At 37.9% G+C, this 16,600-nt stretch overlaps 1 protein-coding gene across 4 annotated transcripts in view; it reads left to right on the plus strand.

The window, feature by feature from the left end:
• The window catches only part of GRIA2 (glutamate ionotropic receptor AMPA type subunit 2), a 100,155-nt gene that overhangs the window by 39,151 nt on the left and 44,404 nt on the right, over positions 1 to 16,600 (plus strand). For all 4 annotated transcript variants that reach the window (XM_071743037.1, XM_071743036.1, XM_071743038.1 and 1 more), the window contains exons 3-6: positions 2,691 to 2,930; positions 6,668 to 6,864; positions 9,430 to 9,483; positions 11,715 to 11,876. In XM_071743037.1, coding sequence (XP_071599138.1) covers positions 2,691 to 2,930; positions 6,668 to 6,864; positions 9,430 to 9,483; positions 11,715 to 11,876 — 653 coding nt within the window. The remainder of the gene's footprint in view (positions 1 to 2,690; positions 2,931 to 6,667; positions 6,865 to 9,429; positions 9,484 to 11,714; positions 11,877 to 16,600) is intronic.

Below are 16,600 nucleotides of genomic sequence, written 5' to 3' on the forward strand. Positions count from 1 at the left end.
AGAAGAACAAAAGTGAGAAAATACATGGATCAAGATGAAGACTTATATGTAATAAGTATAATAAGTGAAGAAAAGGGGGGAGGGAAAAAAAAACCCCAACAAACCAGCCAACTGATGCAAGGGCAATCACTCACCCCCTGCTACAAGCAGACTGATGCTTAGCCTGTCTCCAAGCAACAACCAGGATGGAAGTCAGAGACCCTCTCCCTCTTTCTCTGCTCCAGTTTAATGGCTGAGCATGACATGGACCATTCCTTTAACAGATTTGGATCAACTGGCCTGGCTCTGTACCCCCTCCCAGCCCCTTGCCCACCCAGCCCTGAGGTGACAGCAGGAAAAAGATAAAGCCTCAATGCTGTGCAGGCAGACAGCTAAATAGTGGTGTTTTGTTTTGTTTTTTTTTTAATGGAAGTGGAGTTCTGTTTTGTTACATGAGTTTAGGAGCCAGGACAGAGCCTTAATATTTCCTAACAGCATAGGCAGATTGAAGTGTATTACCCCGAAGATGCTTAGCTGAGGCCTGAGAGGTACAGATCTCTCCTGTGTCAGGAAGGGGAGGGGAGGATGGGGGAGGAACTGAGGCAGAGATGAGAGCACAGTGCTCCCAAGAGCCAGGCTTTTCTCTGTTAGCAGTCGCACTGTGCTTCTGAGAAGGTACCACCCACAGACATTCTTCACGTTTTCTGGTGCCAGCAGCTGGCTCTGGTGATTGGCAGTGTTATTTCATCTGTGCCTAAAACCACTGACAGGTGATTGAAGAAAGTGTGCAGTAGGTGTGACAGGAGATGTGATTGCATCCTAGGAGTCAGCAACACTGAAATAAAATGGTTTTGTTTGTCAGTGATCGTGGCTGGGATGACGTTGTCTCCATTACCTTACGTGCAGCGTTAAAATGGTTTCAATACAGAACAAAGTAGTGGGGCAGTTGCAGTCTTCTGAGGAATTCTTGCCCAGGGATCCAAATGTGAACTGGTGCTTTACTTTATTGTGCCTTTGTGAAGGTGGATTATGAGACCTTAGCACATTTAGTGTAGCAAGTTTAGAAAGAACATAAACTTCACTGCAGATGGGAAACAATTGTTCATGAATGCGTGGGGAGGAAGCGAGTTGATTTGTCTCAACAAGAGCATAATGATTTGGAAAAGAACAAGGAGCTCCAGTAACTTAAACAGAAAACCTGTTCAGAAAATTCAAAGTGTTTTTCAAAGACATATTCAAAATGAGCAGTATTATACCCCTAATTCACTTGAGATAAATACTGGAACTTTACATAACTCTTTGCAGCTGGAACTGAAGAGGTCTGACCATCTTGTACTCTAGTCCTGGAAAACTGCAGCATCCTTCTGTAAAGTGTTATTGCTCATAAGCAAGTTTTTTAATCACTTGCATTCTCTCACCTGAGGTGAAATTCTGACCTAATTAAAGTTAATAGGTGGTAAGTGTTGAAATTGGCAGACTTAGACTTTCACCCATACTGTTAAGGTGCTTTTTAATTTGAGTGTAGAAATAATTATAGAGTATGAGAGATGACTGTGCTAACAAAGATAGATAGGCAAAGCCAGGAAAAGAGAATAGCAACAAATAATAACAGCCATAAAGGGGAAAACAAAGCATTTGAAAAAAAAAAATTAAAGATGCAAAACTTCAAAAAAGAAAAAAAATTGTAGTAACATTAATTCAAATCTGAGAAATTTTAAAAAAATCTTATGTGAATTATATTAGTGATTAGTGAACTACATAACTGGACAAATTTAGCTTCAATTAAAATATGATTTTACATCTCTAGGCAGGCCAGGTGTAGCAGGGATTGCAGTAAGGCTGATTAGATGATTTCTTTAGTCAGCAAATCTTTTTCAAGGGACTTGACTGCGAGCAAAGCAAAAAATACGTTCATGATGAATGAGAATTAGTTGTAAATTAAAATTTCCTTACTGTACCCTGGTCTTAGAATTTTTACACTAGTATGGCAGTGTCAAAGAAGGGAATAACCCAGAACTAGCTCTTACACAGGCCATGGTAGTTGGTAGCATCTTCAGTTGGCTTGGATTGCCTCCTGTGATAAAAAATGAATAATCAGCATATTACTTACACCTATGAGGTTATACTTCCTGCAGCTTGACTCTAAGTCTCATCCAGAGGGACCAGATTTTGCTGAGTCCTACCAAGCAGGAATTGAAAAAGTGTTGTGAGACTGAAGGGTTTTAAAGTACATTAACTTCTCTTCTGCCATTAATAGATTTGCTTCTAGCTTTGGGTTTATAAAAAGCTCAGTGAGTCTTGACTTCAGAGCCTATTTATTTACAACATAAAAAGTTATCTATTTCCATAATGCTATGTGTGGTCATAATGACTCATTTTATAAATTATTGCTGCTATTGATGTTTATATCACTGTTCTTTACAGTATAAATTGAATTTAAGACTTAATTTTATTTCTAATCTCGCTCCTATATCTTGGAAAAAGAACCACATTTCTGATTTTTTTTTTTTGTTGGTTCTAGCAAAAGTTGTATATTACTGATTGATAATACTAACAAATAATAATCTCCATAGCAGAGTACTTCTGTTTTCTCTTGTTATTATGTGATTGGACAATGTTGTTATTTATCATAAGTATATACATAATAGTGTTTTCAATAAATTATTTTTTTTAAATTCTTCCACCTAATTGTTTTTCTTTTTCCCTCCTAGTCTGCTCCCAGTTTTCAAGAGGAGTCTTTGCAATTTTTGGATTTTATGACAAGAAGTCTGTAAATACCATAACATCATTCTGTGGGACTCTTCATGTCTCCTTTATAACTCCCAGCTTCCCAACAGATGGAACACATCCCTTTGTCATTCAGATGAGACCTGACCTCAAGGGAGCTCTTCTTAGCTTGATTGAATACTATCAGTGGACAAAGTTTGCATATTTGTATGACAGTGACAGAGGTAAGATGTGGTACTTTTTAGCTGTATGCTAATTGCTAGCTGTGTGTCACTGAAATGCTGAATTAGCATTAGAAAAGTAAATGAGGAAAGGAATATTTACCTGCAGCAAGTGTAAACCTAAATTTAGAAATGAGCTTTAGGGACAGAAAGGAAACTGCTGAAATACAAATGGAATTGTTACAGTACATATTATGAGAAGTTGGTTTTTTTGTGCGTGTTTGTTTAAAGAAACAGGTAAGGAGAAAAAACCATCTGAGTATGAAGGGCAGTCTGCTGCCACAGATTGACTCCACACGTGCAAAATTGATAGCTGGGCACCAAGCAAGGAAGAATCTGGGACACAGTCCCTGCTTCTTTGGAGACTGATGTTAAAAAATACACAAGTTCCTCTCCTCTGTTGGCTTAGATTTCTTTTGTTGTTATTATTGTTGGTAAACCCATATTCACTGCTTGTGAGCAATCTAGTCTGCAGTACAGCCCTCTCAAGTGCTATGCCCTTTTATGTCTGTAGCAATAATAATAGAACAGTTATGAACTGGGGAAAATCACTTGCAGATTGTGGTATATTCATTAGTTTTCTGAGAGGAAGCAGTATTATACTGAAGTAGGGGGGTTTTTTAACTGCCCTTTCTGGAATTCCATTATTGTAATTCTATTTTCAGGTTGTCCTCAGTAGTCCTTGACTAACTTCTCCATGCTTATTTTCTCCTGTTCACTTTGAAAAGGTTATTTTGTGGCTCATCTGCATGGTCATTTGTCAGACTTAAATATTAAATGGTAAGAGTCCACTAGATTTAAAGGATGGTTATACCATACTATGGTTTGTTGAGCATTGGGGTGACAATAGATTCTATGTGCTTTGCTGCCATTTTATAAATTTATGTTGATTGGAAGCTAAAGTGGCCTCATCAAGATAGTTCTTTATCACTGTTGTATGCCCTAAGGTAAGAAAAGCCAATTCTGGGATATACCCTTCAGTAGTAATGTAATGGGTGATGATGAACCCTATGGAGAAATCTCTCTCCTTTTCAAATTCACATCAGAGTCAGAAACATCCACTGCCTTTTTAGAAAGGACAAATGTAAAGTTACTTGCTTAGCCAATATTCTGTCAATCAGCAAGCTGTGTATGGTATGTGACCTGTGTGAGATTTATATTTAGGACATACTGAAAAACACCTAGTTCTTTTTGTGAGCTGTACTGGCTGAATCTGGCTGGGAATAACAGCATGAAATTGTTATTTGTAGTCACCCTTTGGTTATGCCTTTATTTATTTGTTTGTTTTAATTGTTGCAAGGCACCCCGGTGAGAAGAAGCTCCAAGGCATGAAACTCCTACCTTTATGTTGAGCAAATCGTTGCTCCTCAGTGCTCCCACTGATTGCACAAGGTTAACCTGCAGAGTCAAGGGGTTTGTAGCCAGCAACACCGACATCAAACCCTGAATACAGAGGGTCCACAAATCCTCTGAAGAAGTCTGCATAAGGGTTAATGTAGTGACAGGAATGATACATAATTTGAAAAATTCTGCCTTCAGGAGTGAGATAAAAAAGGTGAAGAAACTTGCTCTACATGGAAGCTGTGAAAGCTAATAGGAATTAGTTTGACTTATTCCAAAAGAATTACTTATTGCTCCTTTAACAGCTTTTCTGTGGTTGAGAGCTGACTGGTTGAAGTGCAGGGCAATTTGATGTCTCATTCCTGTCTATAAGGAGGGAGACCATTCAGTAGCTGCATGTCCAAGCTGTTACTGCCTTAGTATGGAAGTTGCTCTCATATAATGTGGCTTAGTGTCCTTTTTCCCCTCTTTGCCTCCTCTGTGTTACCAGGACTAAACAGTGGGTTTTAGGAAAAGTGATAACACTATTGGAGGATTCTATCTGTAAAAGAACTGCTGATTTACTCAGTGTTCTGCTCAGTCCTCCTTTTCAGAGCTCACTGAATTAAGAGTTTGTAACCAAAGAACTGATAACCAAAGGAGGTGCAAACACATCAGGTTTCCTAACACAAGTATTCCTGCAGTTAGAAAAGGAACTGAAGCTGTTGGAGTTTTCTCCTCTGCAGCGTCCTGCTTCTGTTATCTCTCCAGATACTTCCATGTCCAGAGAAGTATTGCTGTCAATGCTTTTATTTGTGTGTGTGTGTTTTATTCTTTTGTAATGTGTTACTGGTATCAGAATAGACCAAACTGTACGGGGTTGACAAATCTTCCAGCTATAATACAAGAAATCCAGGCATATATTTGACATCTCTGCAGAGAACACCTCAGGAAAATGAGGTCCCTAGGAAAAAATGAAGATCAAAAGAGTAAAATATAGGAATGTTTTATAATAGATTGTGTTAACATTGATACCCTTTATTAATTTTTGTCTGAGATTGTGTTTCTCTCAGAAGAAATATATAGACAGTGTGGAGGACCTGAAAACTGATAAATGATATATTTTACCTTTGCTGATGACCAGTCTTGTGTAGTGTTGTTATGTCATCACCATTTTCACTGATCAAACTGAACTGATAAACACTGACCAACCTTATTTTAAAAATGTATTTACAATTATCAGATAAATAAATTCTTAGTCCTTTCTTTCTACATTTATGGTAATAACCACTGTTCCTCCTGATGAGAGCTATACCTGAAGCTTACTTCACATACCAAGTCAGAAATTTGTCTTGAATAAATGCCTCCTGGTGTTCTCTGGCTTCAGGAGAAATGAATGCACAAAAATGTCAGCTGGCTTGTGAAAAAGCCTAATTTTCTTTTTTTCTGTAATGCTGTCTGCTATCCTTAAAATTACCCTCTAGAATTATGTAGAATTCTTAGGAAGGAATTTAAACATTACAAATCTAATTCCTGTACTGATGGAAATTGTTATAACGATATCTGTTTGGTAGCAGAAATTTGTTTCCAGCAGTAATTTTCATGTATATATACTCTGTTCTTTAATCTTTTTAACCCAGTCAAGTAAAATCTTCACTGATGTTACAATATAGTTGCAGCTGTACAGACATTACAGCTTCCTGGCAGACAAAAGGATAAAATGGAAGCAAACTTCTGTCACCTGCTTGTAGGTGTTATCATTGAGCTTACTTATCTACATGGAAAAATTTATCTCAGCACAGCTGCTTTCAAAATCAGAGATATGATTGTAGGCAATAGAAGTAAAAGCCCTTCTTAGCACCTCTGCAGAACATCAGAATTTTGCCATACACCTCAGTGAGGTCAGAGTTGAAATACAGTACTGCTCAAGCACTGAGAACAAAAGCAGTTTAATAGCATTTCACAATAAGCAGCTGATCATCTTGCCATAATTGAATCATCTTTCTCCCAGAAGACCTCTTTGCCAGCATGTAGAATTAGAGCAATGGATCAGTGAAACTAACAGAATACCATCCTAAAGAAGGCTGAAGCAAAACCAAAAGGTTTTTCTTACAAGGCTCTACCCTGCTTCGTTATGGTGATGTAAATAGAAATCGCAGAATCACAGAATCATCCGGGTTGGAAAGGACCTCTGAGATCAAGTCCAGCCCTTAATTTACTACCACTATGGTTTCTAGATCATATGAGTACTGATTGGGCCCATACTTATCTCCATTTCTGAGTCCTAACAATGTGTCACAGGTCAAACAGGAAAAACCAAGAAAATCTTAAATGCCTAATCCCATAAATCATGTTCAGAAAGATCGTTATTCCTGAAGCTTTATCAGTCATATCTTTTGTTTTCTCCTGTGCTTCACTAGGCTTATCAACACTCCAAGCTGTGCTGGATTCTGCTGCTGAGAAGAAATGGCAAGTGACTGCTATCAATGTAGGAAATATTAACAATGACAGAAAAGATGAAACTTACCGTTCACTGTTTCAAGATCTAGAGGTAAAAAAAGAAAGGCGAGTGATTTTGGACTGTGAGCGTGATAAAGTCAACGACATTGTTGATCAGGTTTGCTATTCTCCATTTTTCAGTGACAGCAGTTAACCTGTATTCTTAAGTAAACATAATGACTTTGTTTCTCTTGATCCAATTTTTGTGATTATTATGCATCATTTGGAAGTGAGAGATTTGTATTGGGGACTGCATATGTATCAGGCAGAAATGAATTTACTAATCCTGTAATCCTTCCCTCTCCTCAAAGGGAAGATAGTTCTTTCTGAATGATCTTATATGGTTTAACATCCTGATTAAAAAAAAAAAAAAAACCAACAAAAAAACCAAAAGCAACAACCTCCTTCCCTCCCCCCCCCCCCCCCAAACCAACAACAAAAAACCCAATAACATAAAAACTTAAGGCTATTTCATCATATAGGTAGTATACTATATGTAGTTGACATACTGTTATATATGGTGTATTATAAATCACAGTGCTCTGATCCAGATCATCACATTTTCTTCAAATCCACCTCTTAAATCCTGTTGTCTATGAAGGTTTTGTCTCTGCATCTTATTTCCTCCTTTCATGCTTGCAGAGCACAATGGAAAATTATAAGTATAGCTCCCTGATGGCTTGAGCTTGACCATGTGAGACTCTGCAGCATCTGTAGGGATGTATCATCAGAATGTGGATATATTGGTCTTAAGCTTTTTTTGAAGAACTTGTTAATTTTGGTCTTTTTTATGAAGGTCATTACATTTTGGAGAGGCTTAAGCAATCACCAGTGTCTTAAATGGGGAGTGTGCTGTGTTTGTCTGTTTTAATTGAAGTATATATCCATAAAATGTTTCTCTAATTTTCAAGATCATTTTGAATTTCATGCTCCTCTCCTAGAACATTTGCAAACTCCCTGTCATCTGCAATTTTTAAAAATTGTATTTTCTGACTTAGGCAGATAAAGAAATGTGCTGAGTAGAACAATGCTTTAGAGAAACAGTAATTGCAGGTCATCTTCAGCTGCTTCTGTGTGGTTTTACATAGTTACTCACACACCTTCCAGGGACTTTTGATTGTGTTCCCATAAATGTAATGATGTCAAACAGGACAAAAGCCTTATTAGACTCAAGATATGTCACATCTGCCATTTTCTCATTATCCATTGGGCTAAATCTCATGTCAGAGAAAGAAAAACTATTTTGCTGTATTTTGGTTTTGAGAAGACTAATATTTTCTGGTTTTCGTCTTGTTGTTGTGCAGATTCTTACAAAATTGATTAATTCTTGCCTATTTGTGCTTGACATGCTAGTCTAAACTAGGGACACTGTTGAGTACCTTGTGTGTCCACAGCTCCTTCATCGTGGCTTTTGGAGCCACCATTGAATCGTCTCAAGAGCTTTAACTGTCAGCATCCTTAGTGCTCACATGGATGAGTAGCACAGGGCAGTGGTTTAGAAAGCTGAATTAATGAAATAGTACCCAGTGGCACTCAGAGCAGAGTTACTAACCATTGATCTAAAGATTTGCAGCTGGTTGCTTTCTCATACCAGTGACAAAGAAACATTTTAGGCAGAAGAGCTATTCCGTTTGGTCCACCGGAATTTCTTTGGAAGCAGCAGCTGTGTAAGAAATACATCTGAACACAGTTCTTAACACAGTTTTGGCAAGTAATAAGTTTTAAGTAATCTGAACCAAATAACTTTTTAAGAATAACTGTGTTCAAATATCATGTATATATTAAGCTCAAAAGAGGAATAATTTAATAACTTCTATTGCCTATGTAATGTGATCCCTCTGAGTCTCATACTCCTATAATATAAAACAGTCTCAGGCACTTCCTTCAGTTGTATTCCTGTAAATTCGTTAAAGCAAATATGCTGAATGTTGTTCACTAACATATGTTACAGGATACCTAGTCTAAATATATGTTATATCTTAAATGAGAAAATAAATTAATCATCCTCTCTTGATTTAAACTCTTTTCATTGTTCAGAAGGTGGAAGAAACCTCTAGAGTTCTCCTATCTTCCACGTCCTTTCTGTGGAGAAGTGTTTTGCTTCAAAAATGCTAACTTAGCCATGCAGACGTACTACTAATTAGGTTTATTTGCAATAAGAATCCATACTACATGCCAGCCAGTGGAGACTGCTGAGAAGCTTGTGAGGAAGCCTCAGGGCAATGAACAACAATTTGAACTTTAAAAGGCTTTCTCGTAATGTAGATGGTTTCATTAATGTCAGAGGGATTTTAAATTTATTCTGGTTCAAGGAATGTTACAGTTCTGCTACAAAGCAAGCAGAATCTAAATAGGAATCTGAGGCACAGTGCTTCTCCTGTGTGGTGCCTGTTCCCTCCTGCCCAGGTTGTGCCTTGAATATGCAGCATAGTAACTTGCATTCAGCTCCTCTGTTTAGAGAGCTTGAGAGCTGGACTTCAACGTGATTAATTTCTACCAATAAAGAATATGTTCAGTGGTACATTAGGTAAAATAAAAAGTAGAGCACTGAGTAAACTAATTGTTTCATGCCATAAGGCTTATAATTAGCTTTTACATCATATTGTATTTTGTAGTTTTTAAGTCTCAGTCCATGCATCAGGTGAACATTCTCCGTTACAGGGGGTTTTCTTGTCTTTTACAGGTTATCACAATTGGTAAACATGTTAAAGGATACCATTATATCATTGCAAATCTGGTAAGCATTTTTAATATTTCAAATACCTTTATTACACATTTTACTGCTTATGAAAGCACATTGACTAGTACTTCATTTTAAATGCATTTTACAAAATCTAAAAAGGCTAAACATCTTTATCCTTGCTAACATGTGTTGAGATAGTATTGACATATTGGCTGAGTCTTTTCAGGGCTTTAAATGCCTCCTGTGATACTCCCATCAGTGGAAGGGAGGGTTGCTTAGCACCTTCAGTAGAGATACACCCACTTTTTTTGACTTTAGAAAGATAGGATATGGAAATCAGAAAAATACTGTCTGCATTATAGGCTGATAGATTTGTTGAGCAAACTGATGTTCCTTCTCTCATGTCTAAAGTATTTAAAAAATACAACACTCAACTTTCATTCTGCTGGACTAAGGACTCTCAGCTTTACATACCTTCCTTCCTCAGATTGGCTTGGTATCCAGTTTGAAATAATCTTTTCTTGAACATAGGTGAACAGATGGTATAGCTAAAAATAATAGCTAATAATTTTCCCTTAGGGGGAAAATTCAGGAAATTCACTAAATTCTGTCAAGGTAACTTTTTTTGGAATTGTTCTTAAAGGTGAAGAGCTATTTTACTGATGTTAAAATCAATAACACTTACTTAGTGAAGTTAGGGAATCTAATCCAATGGGCTTTTTTGTAACAGATAAAGCAAATTCTGCAGCCTTGAATCTCAGTCATTCTGTTAGAGAAGAGTTCTGGGGAATGTATGGTGTGAGTGTCTCAAAACAATTATTTTAATCATTTATTTTGGGATCATGATAGCATTTGATATAAATTGCTGCAGGGCCCAAAGTGCTCTAATTTACACTCTGTCTTCCATAGTCATTTGAGGGGCCTGAGGAAACAGAATAGCCATGGTGTGCCTGTACTGTTTCAGACATAATCCCTCTCTTTTCCCAATCTTTGCTTAAAACACTTCCCTGCTCCAGGCTGGCAGTATTCTGAAAAATCATGTGTATTGCTAGACATCTGCAAGGAAGCATTATACTCTAGAGGCCTCTTTATAAGACATTTGTATTCTGCATTGCAATTGTTTTATAAATAGAATTTTGAAACTTAAGGGAAATAAGCACTTCAGAAGAAAATGCCTAGTGTATTTCATTATGTTAACTGGTTGCTATTTTAGCCATCGGTTTAAATTTGTAACAGTAAGCCCATAGGAGAAAAACTTACTGAATCCTTTACTGTTAATTATCCTAGTTGCTTCCTGCAGGTTTATACAGTTTAAATGCAAATATTGCAATACTGTGTATAAGATTGTATAACATATATGGTAATGCTTCTAAAACTGCGTTTTTCTGTCAGAACTTCTCTAGTACTTCATAACATCATTTTCACTGAATCCAGCCTCTTTTTTTTATTTCTTGACTGCAATAATGTTCTCTAGTCTGATAAGTCAGTCAATAAATTGATCTGGCTTAAGGGTAAAACATGGTGATAAATGGAGAAGAGGTTAATGTATACTACAAATGTTCCTGTTCAAATGTCAGACTCCCAGTAATATTGAAGAAAGTTTCATCAGCCCCTCAGAAGTGTCTGTATTAGCATGCAGTAGCACTTCAATGATGAGTATCATTAGTATGTGTTATTTAAAGAGCATGTAGTACAGTGATTGTAGCAAATTCTGATAATGTGGTCTGAAGTTGCTACTTCTTTGTACATTCACTCAGACCATTCATTTAAACTGAAGTATCTGAAAAGAGTATTTTATATGAATTCATTTGTATGGTTATTTGTTGCAAATTGAAACACAGAACATTTGTACTATTTGTAAGGATGAGTTATTCTTTATTCTCCCCCTTTATACAGGGGAATATGGTAAAGTCCTACATGCCTTAGGAGCTATTCCTGGCTAAAAATTGCTTGCCTCACAGTTATTGATGTCAGCATTCCCTTTTTCATTTGAGCATCTTGAAATTCAAGATTGTTTAGGAAAAAAAAAAACTCGTGGCAAGGACAGATCCACTCAGCCCTTGATCTATAAATGTGTATTCCCAGTGAGCAGTAAGACTTGTTGCTGGCTGGTGGAGCTTATGACTTAATTCTGGCAGCCCAGGATTTAAGTTTGGATCCTGTTTGAGGAAAATGTGGGTTTACACTTCTGCAGTAGTGGTCACATAGTAACTCTTAATTTATGTATATACTATTAAGAGATCTGCCAAAACTGTGGGAATAACAGACATGTTCTCTGTGCCCAGGGTTTTACTGATGGAGATTTGTCAAAAATTCAGTTTGGAGGAGCTAATGTCTCAGGATTTCAGATAGTTGATTACGATGATCCTCTGGTGTCAAAATTTATACAGCGTTGGTCAACACTGGAGGAAAAAGAATATCCTGGTGCACACACAAGTACAATTAAGGTATGTCTTACATTTGTGTTAACCATGAGAGGTGTACAAGGAGTGAGGGAACTGGAATTGAGAAAAACAAGGCTTTTGAAAACTCTTCAAAATCTGCTGTGGCAACCCAATTTTATATTTCTCTGTGGTACTTATAACATTCTCTATCACAGGACTGGTTGAACAAAGATGATGCACTGTCAAAAATGTTCTTTACTTTAAAAAAAAAACATCAATTTTTTGTGTGTATCACTGTAACTCTGTGTGGCTGACAGCTTGTTAGGTAATTGTTTTGGATGTGATGATGAAACTATCTGCTGACTTGTTTGTTTGTTTTCTTTGTGTTTTGAAGTGTTTTGGAGGCAAATATGTAGCCATACATAGCCTTCCAGGGAGCACAGATCTAGCACATTCTGATATAATATCCCAAAGAAGTGGTAAGACAGTTGCTTTAAGAAGGATGTCAAGGAGTTAAAATTAAATGGTATACCTGAGATACAGAATTATGGTTTGATTTCAGGCCTGAGTGGCACAAGATGTGACACTAGGCAAGTGGTTAAGCTTTTTTTCTGCAGTTTTCTCTCTGGATAAAGCTAGGATGATAATGCCTTCTTACTTTCTGTGGCTATTATGAGGATCAGTTAGTGCTTGCAAGTTGTTAAAAAGAATAACACAATTCTAATGCTAAATAATTTTTCTTTTAGGAGATACAATTAGAAATTTTATTAAGAATGAATATATTTAAAGAATTCCAAAATGTATTAAGAAAAAAAAAATATGATAAATGTGCTAGGCATAACATTTTTTCTGCTATAGTTTGAATATGAAGCATAGTCTAGATTTATACTGGGAAGAATAAGAAGCTTCAGCAAGGAAAGGAAGGATAATTTTTTGAATTCCCGGAACAAAAATCCTTTAAAGCACACAACCTTAATTAAAATTAAAAAACAGATTGTTTTTTTTCTGATGCCAGATTTGAAGGTGACTTAGTCAAAGCTCTGATCTGTTCAGTGGTTATTTTTGTGTTGTAAAATTGTTATTACAGAGTAGGTGAATTTCTCGTTTGATCTTTGAATTAAAAAAGAGTATGTCATACCTTTAGATACATTCATGTTACATCCATGTAATGTATGAATTGCACTTACTTAGGAAAAAGGGTCTATGGCTGCATGTGATCAATACCAATCTTTTGTCTCTGATTCTTGAGTGCCTAAATCTACCTACTGGCCTACTAATGTTGTAGAATCGTAGTCTGGAAATAATCACAGTGAACTGCATGAGGAAAATAAAAAGGTCTAACTGAAACCAAGTTGAAGATTTTCTCATTGATGGAAAAATAAATTGGCAGGACAGTGCTAAGGTTTCTGCCACCTCTGGTATTCCTTAGAGCAGGGGGGAGATTGCATGTGTGTCATGTAAGATGGAGTTGTTGTGATGTTTTATCATAGCATTAAAATCTGTAACTTTATCAATGATACTTGTTTCTACCATGATAGATGCTTTTAGGTCTAGAAACTGAAAAGGCTAAAGAAGAATATTATTTGGAATATCTTACAGTTTTGAGGCTTAGTTTGCTATTTATTTTCATGAATTTCATTACCCTTGAAACACATTTTAAGTTTAGGTTAAATGGCTGAGTTATCTTCATTTATTTATTGTCTGATATTCATTTATTTATTTGTCCTGATACACAGGATCACACCGATATTCAGTCAAGAGATTGAGACATCTAATTATCAGATAACTTAAGAAATGTGAGAGGTATTGAGGGGGAGAAAATGGTGGATACAAATTGCAGTGTTTGGAGAGATTGATTTTATCAATTACTGTATTTCCTTGTGTAGCTTAACTTTTGCCCTTATACACTTATTCCTTGTCATTTTTGCCTGCCATTACATGTAAGGACAGAAATCTGTCATGTTTCCTTCTCAGCTTTCCAGGAGATAGAGACAGAGCAGAATCATAGAAATCATAGAAACAGGGCAAGAAAGGTCTCTGAGCAGTCAGTCACCTGGCCCATCTGCCCAGACTGAAGGCAGAATCAGGTATACCTGTGCAGTTCCTTTGAGCAGTGATTCACAGCTTCCCCAAGCATTCTATTTCAGAGCTTAAATAGCCTTATTATTTTGTTTTTGTCTAAGCTATATCAGCCTTTTAGTTGCCTGATCCCTTACTCCCTTATGTGTTTCTAGTAGATGTGAGGAACTTCTCCTTTATAGCTGGCCTTCTGTATTTAAAGATTGATGCTATATTTGTCCTTTCTTTCCTCCCTGTTAAACTAAATAATCCCTTTACCTTTGAATTTTCTGCTCTCAGGTCCTGTTCTGTTTGTCATTTTTCTCTAGAACCTGTAAATGGTGCCCATCTTCTTGGAAATGACAGCCTGGGTACTGCACAGCATCTGAGTGCAGTGCTGCAGAAATCCAAGTCATGGTTTCATTCATCTCAGAGACAGTATTTATTTCAGGGCTTCCTTTTGTGTTAGTCTTGTTTTGTTTCTAATTCTGTTCCACCACCAGCATCACACTGTTGGAATATATTTATCATGAGATTACACTTAACATCCAGATTTTTTTTTTTCTGCATTGCTTTTCTGTGCTGCTTCAAATTTAGACAGTCTCATATCATGTCCATGCTCTTGATCATTCCTTTAAAGTTCAGAATTTCTCATCTATTCTTCTTGAATCCCACCCCCTACCTGTCCTACTTCAACATGCCTCTCCTTTTATTAGTATTTTGGCTGTTATCCTTTGCTTCTTGGAATAGTATATGAACATCTAAATTATTGAGCAGATTAACTCACTAGTCTCCCATTTGTCTCTTCCATGATCTTATAAATAACATTTCTCTCCTTTTGCTTTTGAGGGAGAGCTACAGGGGTGGCTTCTGGGAAAAGCTTCTAGAAGCCTGTCCTACTGAGCCAGTGCCAGCTAGCTTCAAGATGGACCATAGGCAATGGCAGCAGCACCTGTGGGATAACATTCAAAGTGGGGGGTGGAACCTGTGCAAATTGCAATTGCAGCTGGAGAGGGGAGTGAGAATATGTGAGAAAAAAAAAATCTGCAAACACTAAGGTCAGGGAAGAAGGATGGGCAGGAGGTGCTCCAGGCACTGGAGCAAAGAATCCCCTGCAGCCCTTTGTGGAATAGGTTTGCTGGCAGGATTTGTGACCCCATGGGGAACCCATGCTGGAGCAGCTCATGAGGAACTTCAGCCTGTGGGAAGGACCTCTGGTGAAGTAGTTCATGGAGGACTGTCTCCTGTGGGAGGGACCCTGTGCTGGGGCAGGGAAAAGTGTGAGGAGTCCTCCCTGTGAGGAGGAAGGAGCAGCAGAGACAACGTGTGAAGAATGGACCCAAATCCCCATTCCCTGCCCCCTGCACTGCTGGGGGGAGGAGGTAGAGAAATCAGGAGTAAAGTTGAGCCCAGGATAAAGGGAGGGGGAGGGGAAGGTGTTTTAGATTTAGTTTTTAGCTTTCCATTATCCTACTCTGATTGGTAGTAAACTGAATTAATTTTTCCCAAGTTAATTCTGGTTTGCCCATGATGACAGTTGGTGAGTGATGTCCTTAACCCGAGAGCTTTTTCTTATTAATTTTTTTTTTTCTCCCCTGTCCAGCTGAGGAGGGGAGAGATAAAGCTGCTTTGGTGGGCACCTGGCATCCATCCATGGTCAACCCACCACATAAGTACTACACTTAAAATATGGAATTGCATACAGGGAGAGGAGTGTTTGGAGAGCAGCCCTGCAGGAAGGGATCTGAGAGTGTCGACAGCAGACTCAGTGTGAGCCAGCAGTATGCCCTGGCAGCCAAGAGAGCTAATGGCATCCTGGGGTACATCAAACACAGCATGAGCAGCCAGTCAAAAGAAGTGATTATCCTGCTTTATCCATTGCTGGTGCAGCCTCACTTTGAATAGTGCATGCAGTGCTGAGATCCACTATTCAAGTGTATGTGAAGGTCTTTGAATGCATTCACAGGAGGGCAACAAAGCTGGTGAAAGGGTTGGAAGGTATGTCCTGAGAGGAGCTGCTGAGGCTTTTGATTTGTTCTCCCTGGTGTTCAGTTACAGGATGTGTGGGAATGGTTCAAAATTTTGCCAAGGGAGGTTTAGACTGGATTTGAAGAAACTTTCTTTACCAAGAAGAGGGTGGGCAAACACTGGAACAGAGTTTTTCAAGAGATGATTGGTGCCCCAAAACTGTCAGAGGCATTTGGACAAATGCCCTTAGTAACTCGTTCAACTGAATTGCTCAGGCAGTGGGACTGGATGTTTGTTGTGGGTCCCTTCCCACTGAAATAGTGTATTCTGCTCTGTAAGCCATCCTACTCTGTGATGAGCTTTTCTAAGGGCAGCCTTAGGCTTCGTGTGTGTAAGAAGTATGAGACAACTTGTGTGTGATATATACAGGAACTTCATGCAAAAACTCAGGAGAGAATTTGGGGCTTCCTGGTTGAGGACCAAAAGCAGCTCAGACTCATAGACAATTGTAGTGGAAGATGGTAACAGCCCCAGTATTCATTGCAGCTGTTTCTGATGGCTTAAACTTCTTTATGCTGGTACATAAAGTCTCAGGTGCTCAAAATTCATATGATTGTATTTTAAGCTCCATAATCTCTCCCCTCAAACACTGCCCTCCATGCATAGCTAAGATAAAATGATAGATTGTTTGCCTTCTGATTTTTGCCTTAAGTTGGTTCACATTTTCAAGTGTCTTTTATAGCCAAGTCATCCAGTATTAG

Source organism: Heliangelus exortis, chromosome 4 (assembly GCF_036169615.1).
Source record: "Heliangelus exortis chromosome 4, bHelExo1.hap1, whole genome shotgun sequence".
NCBI lineage: Eukaryota > Metazoa > Chordata > Aves > Apodiformes > Trochilidae > Heliangelus > Heliangelus exortis.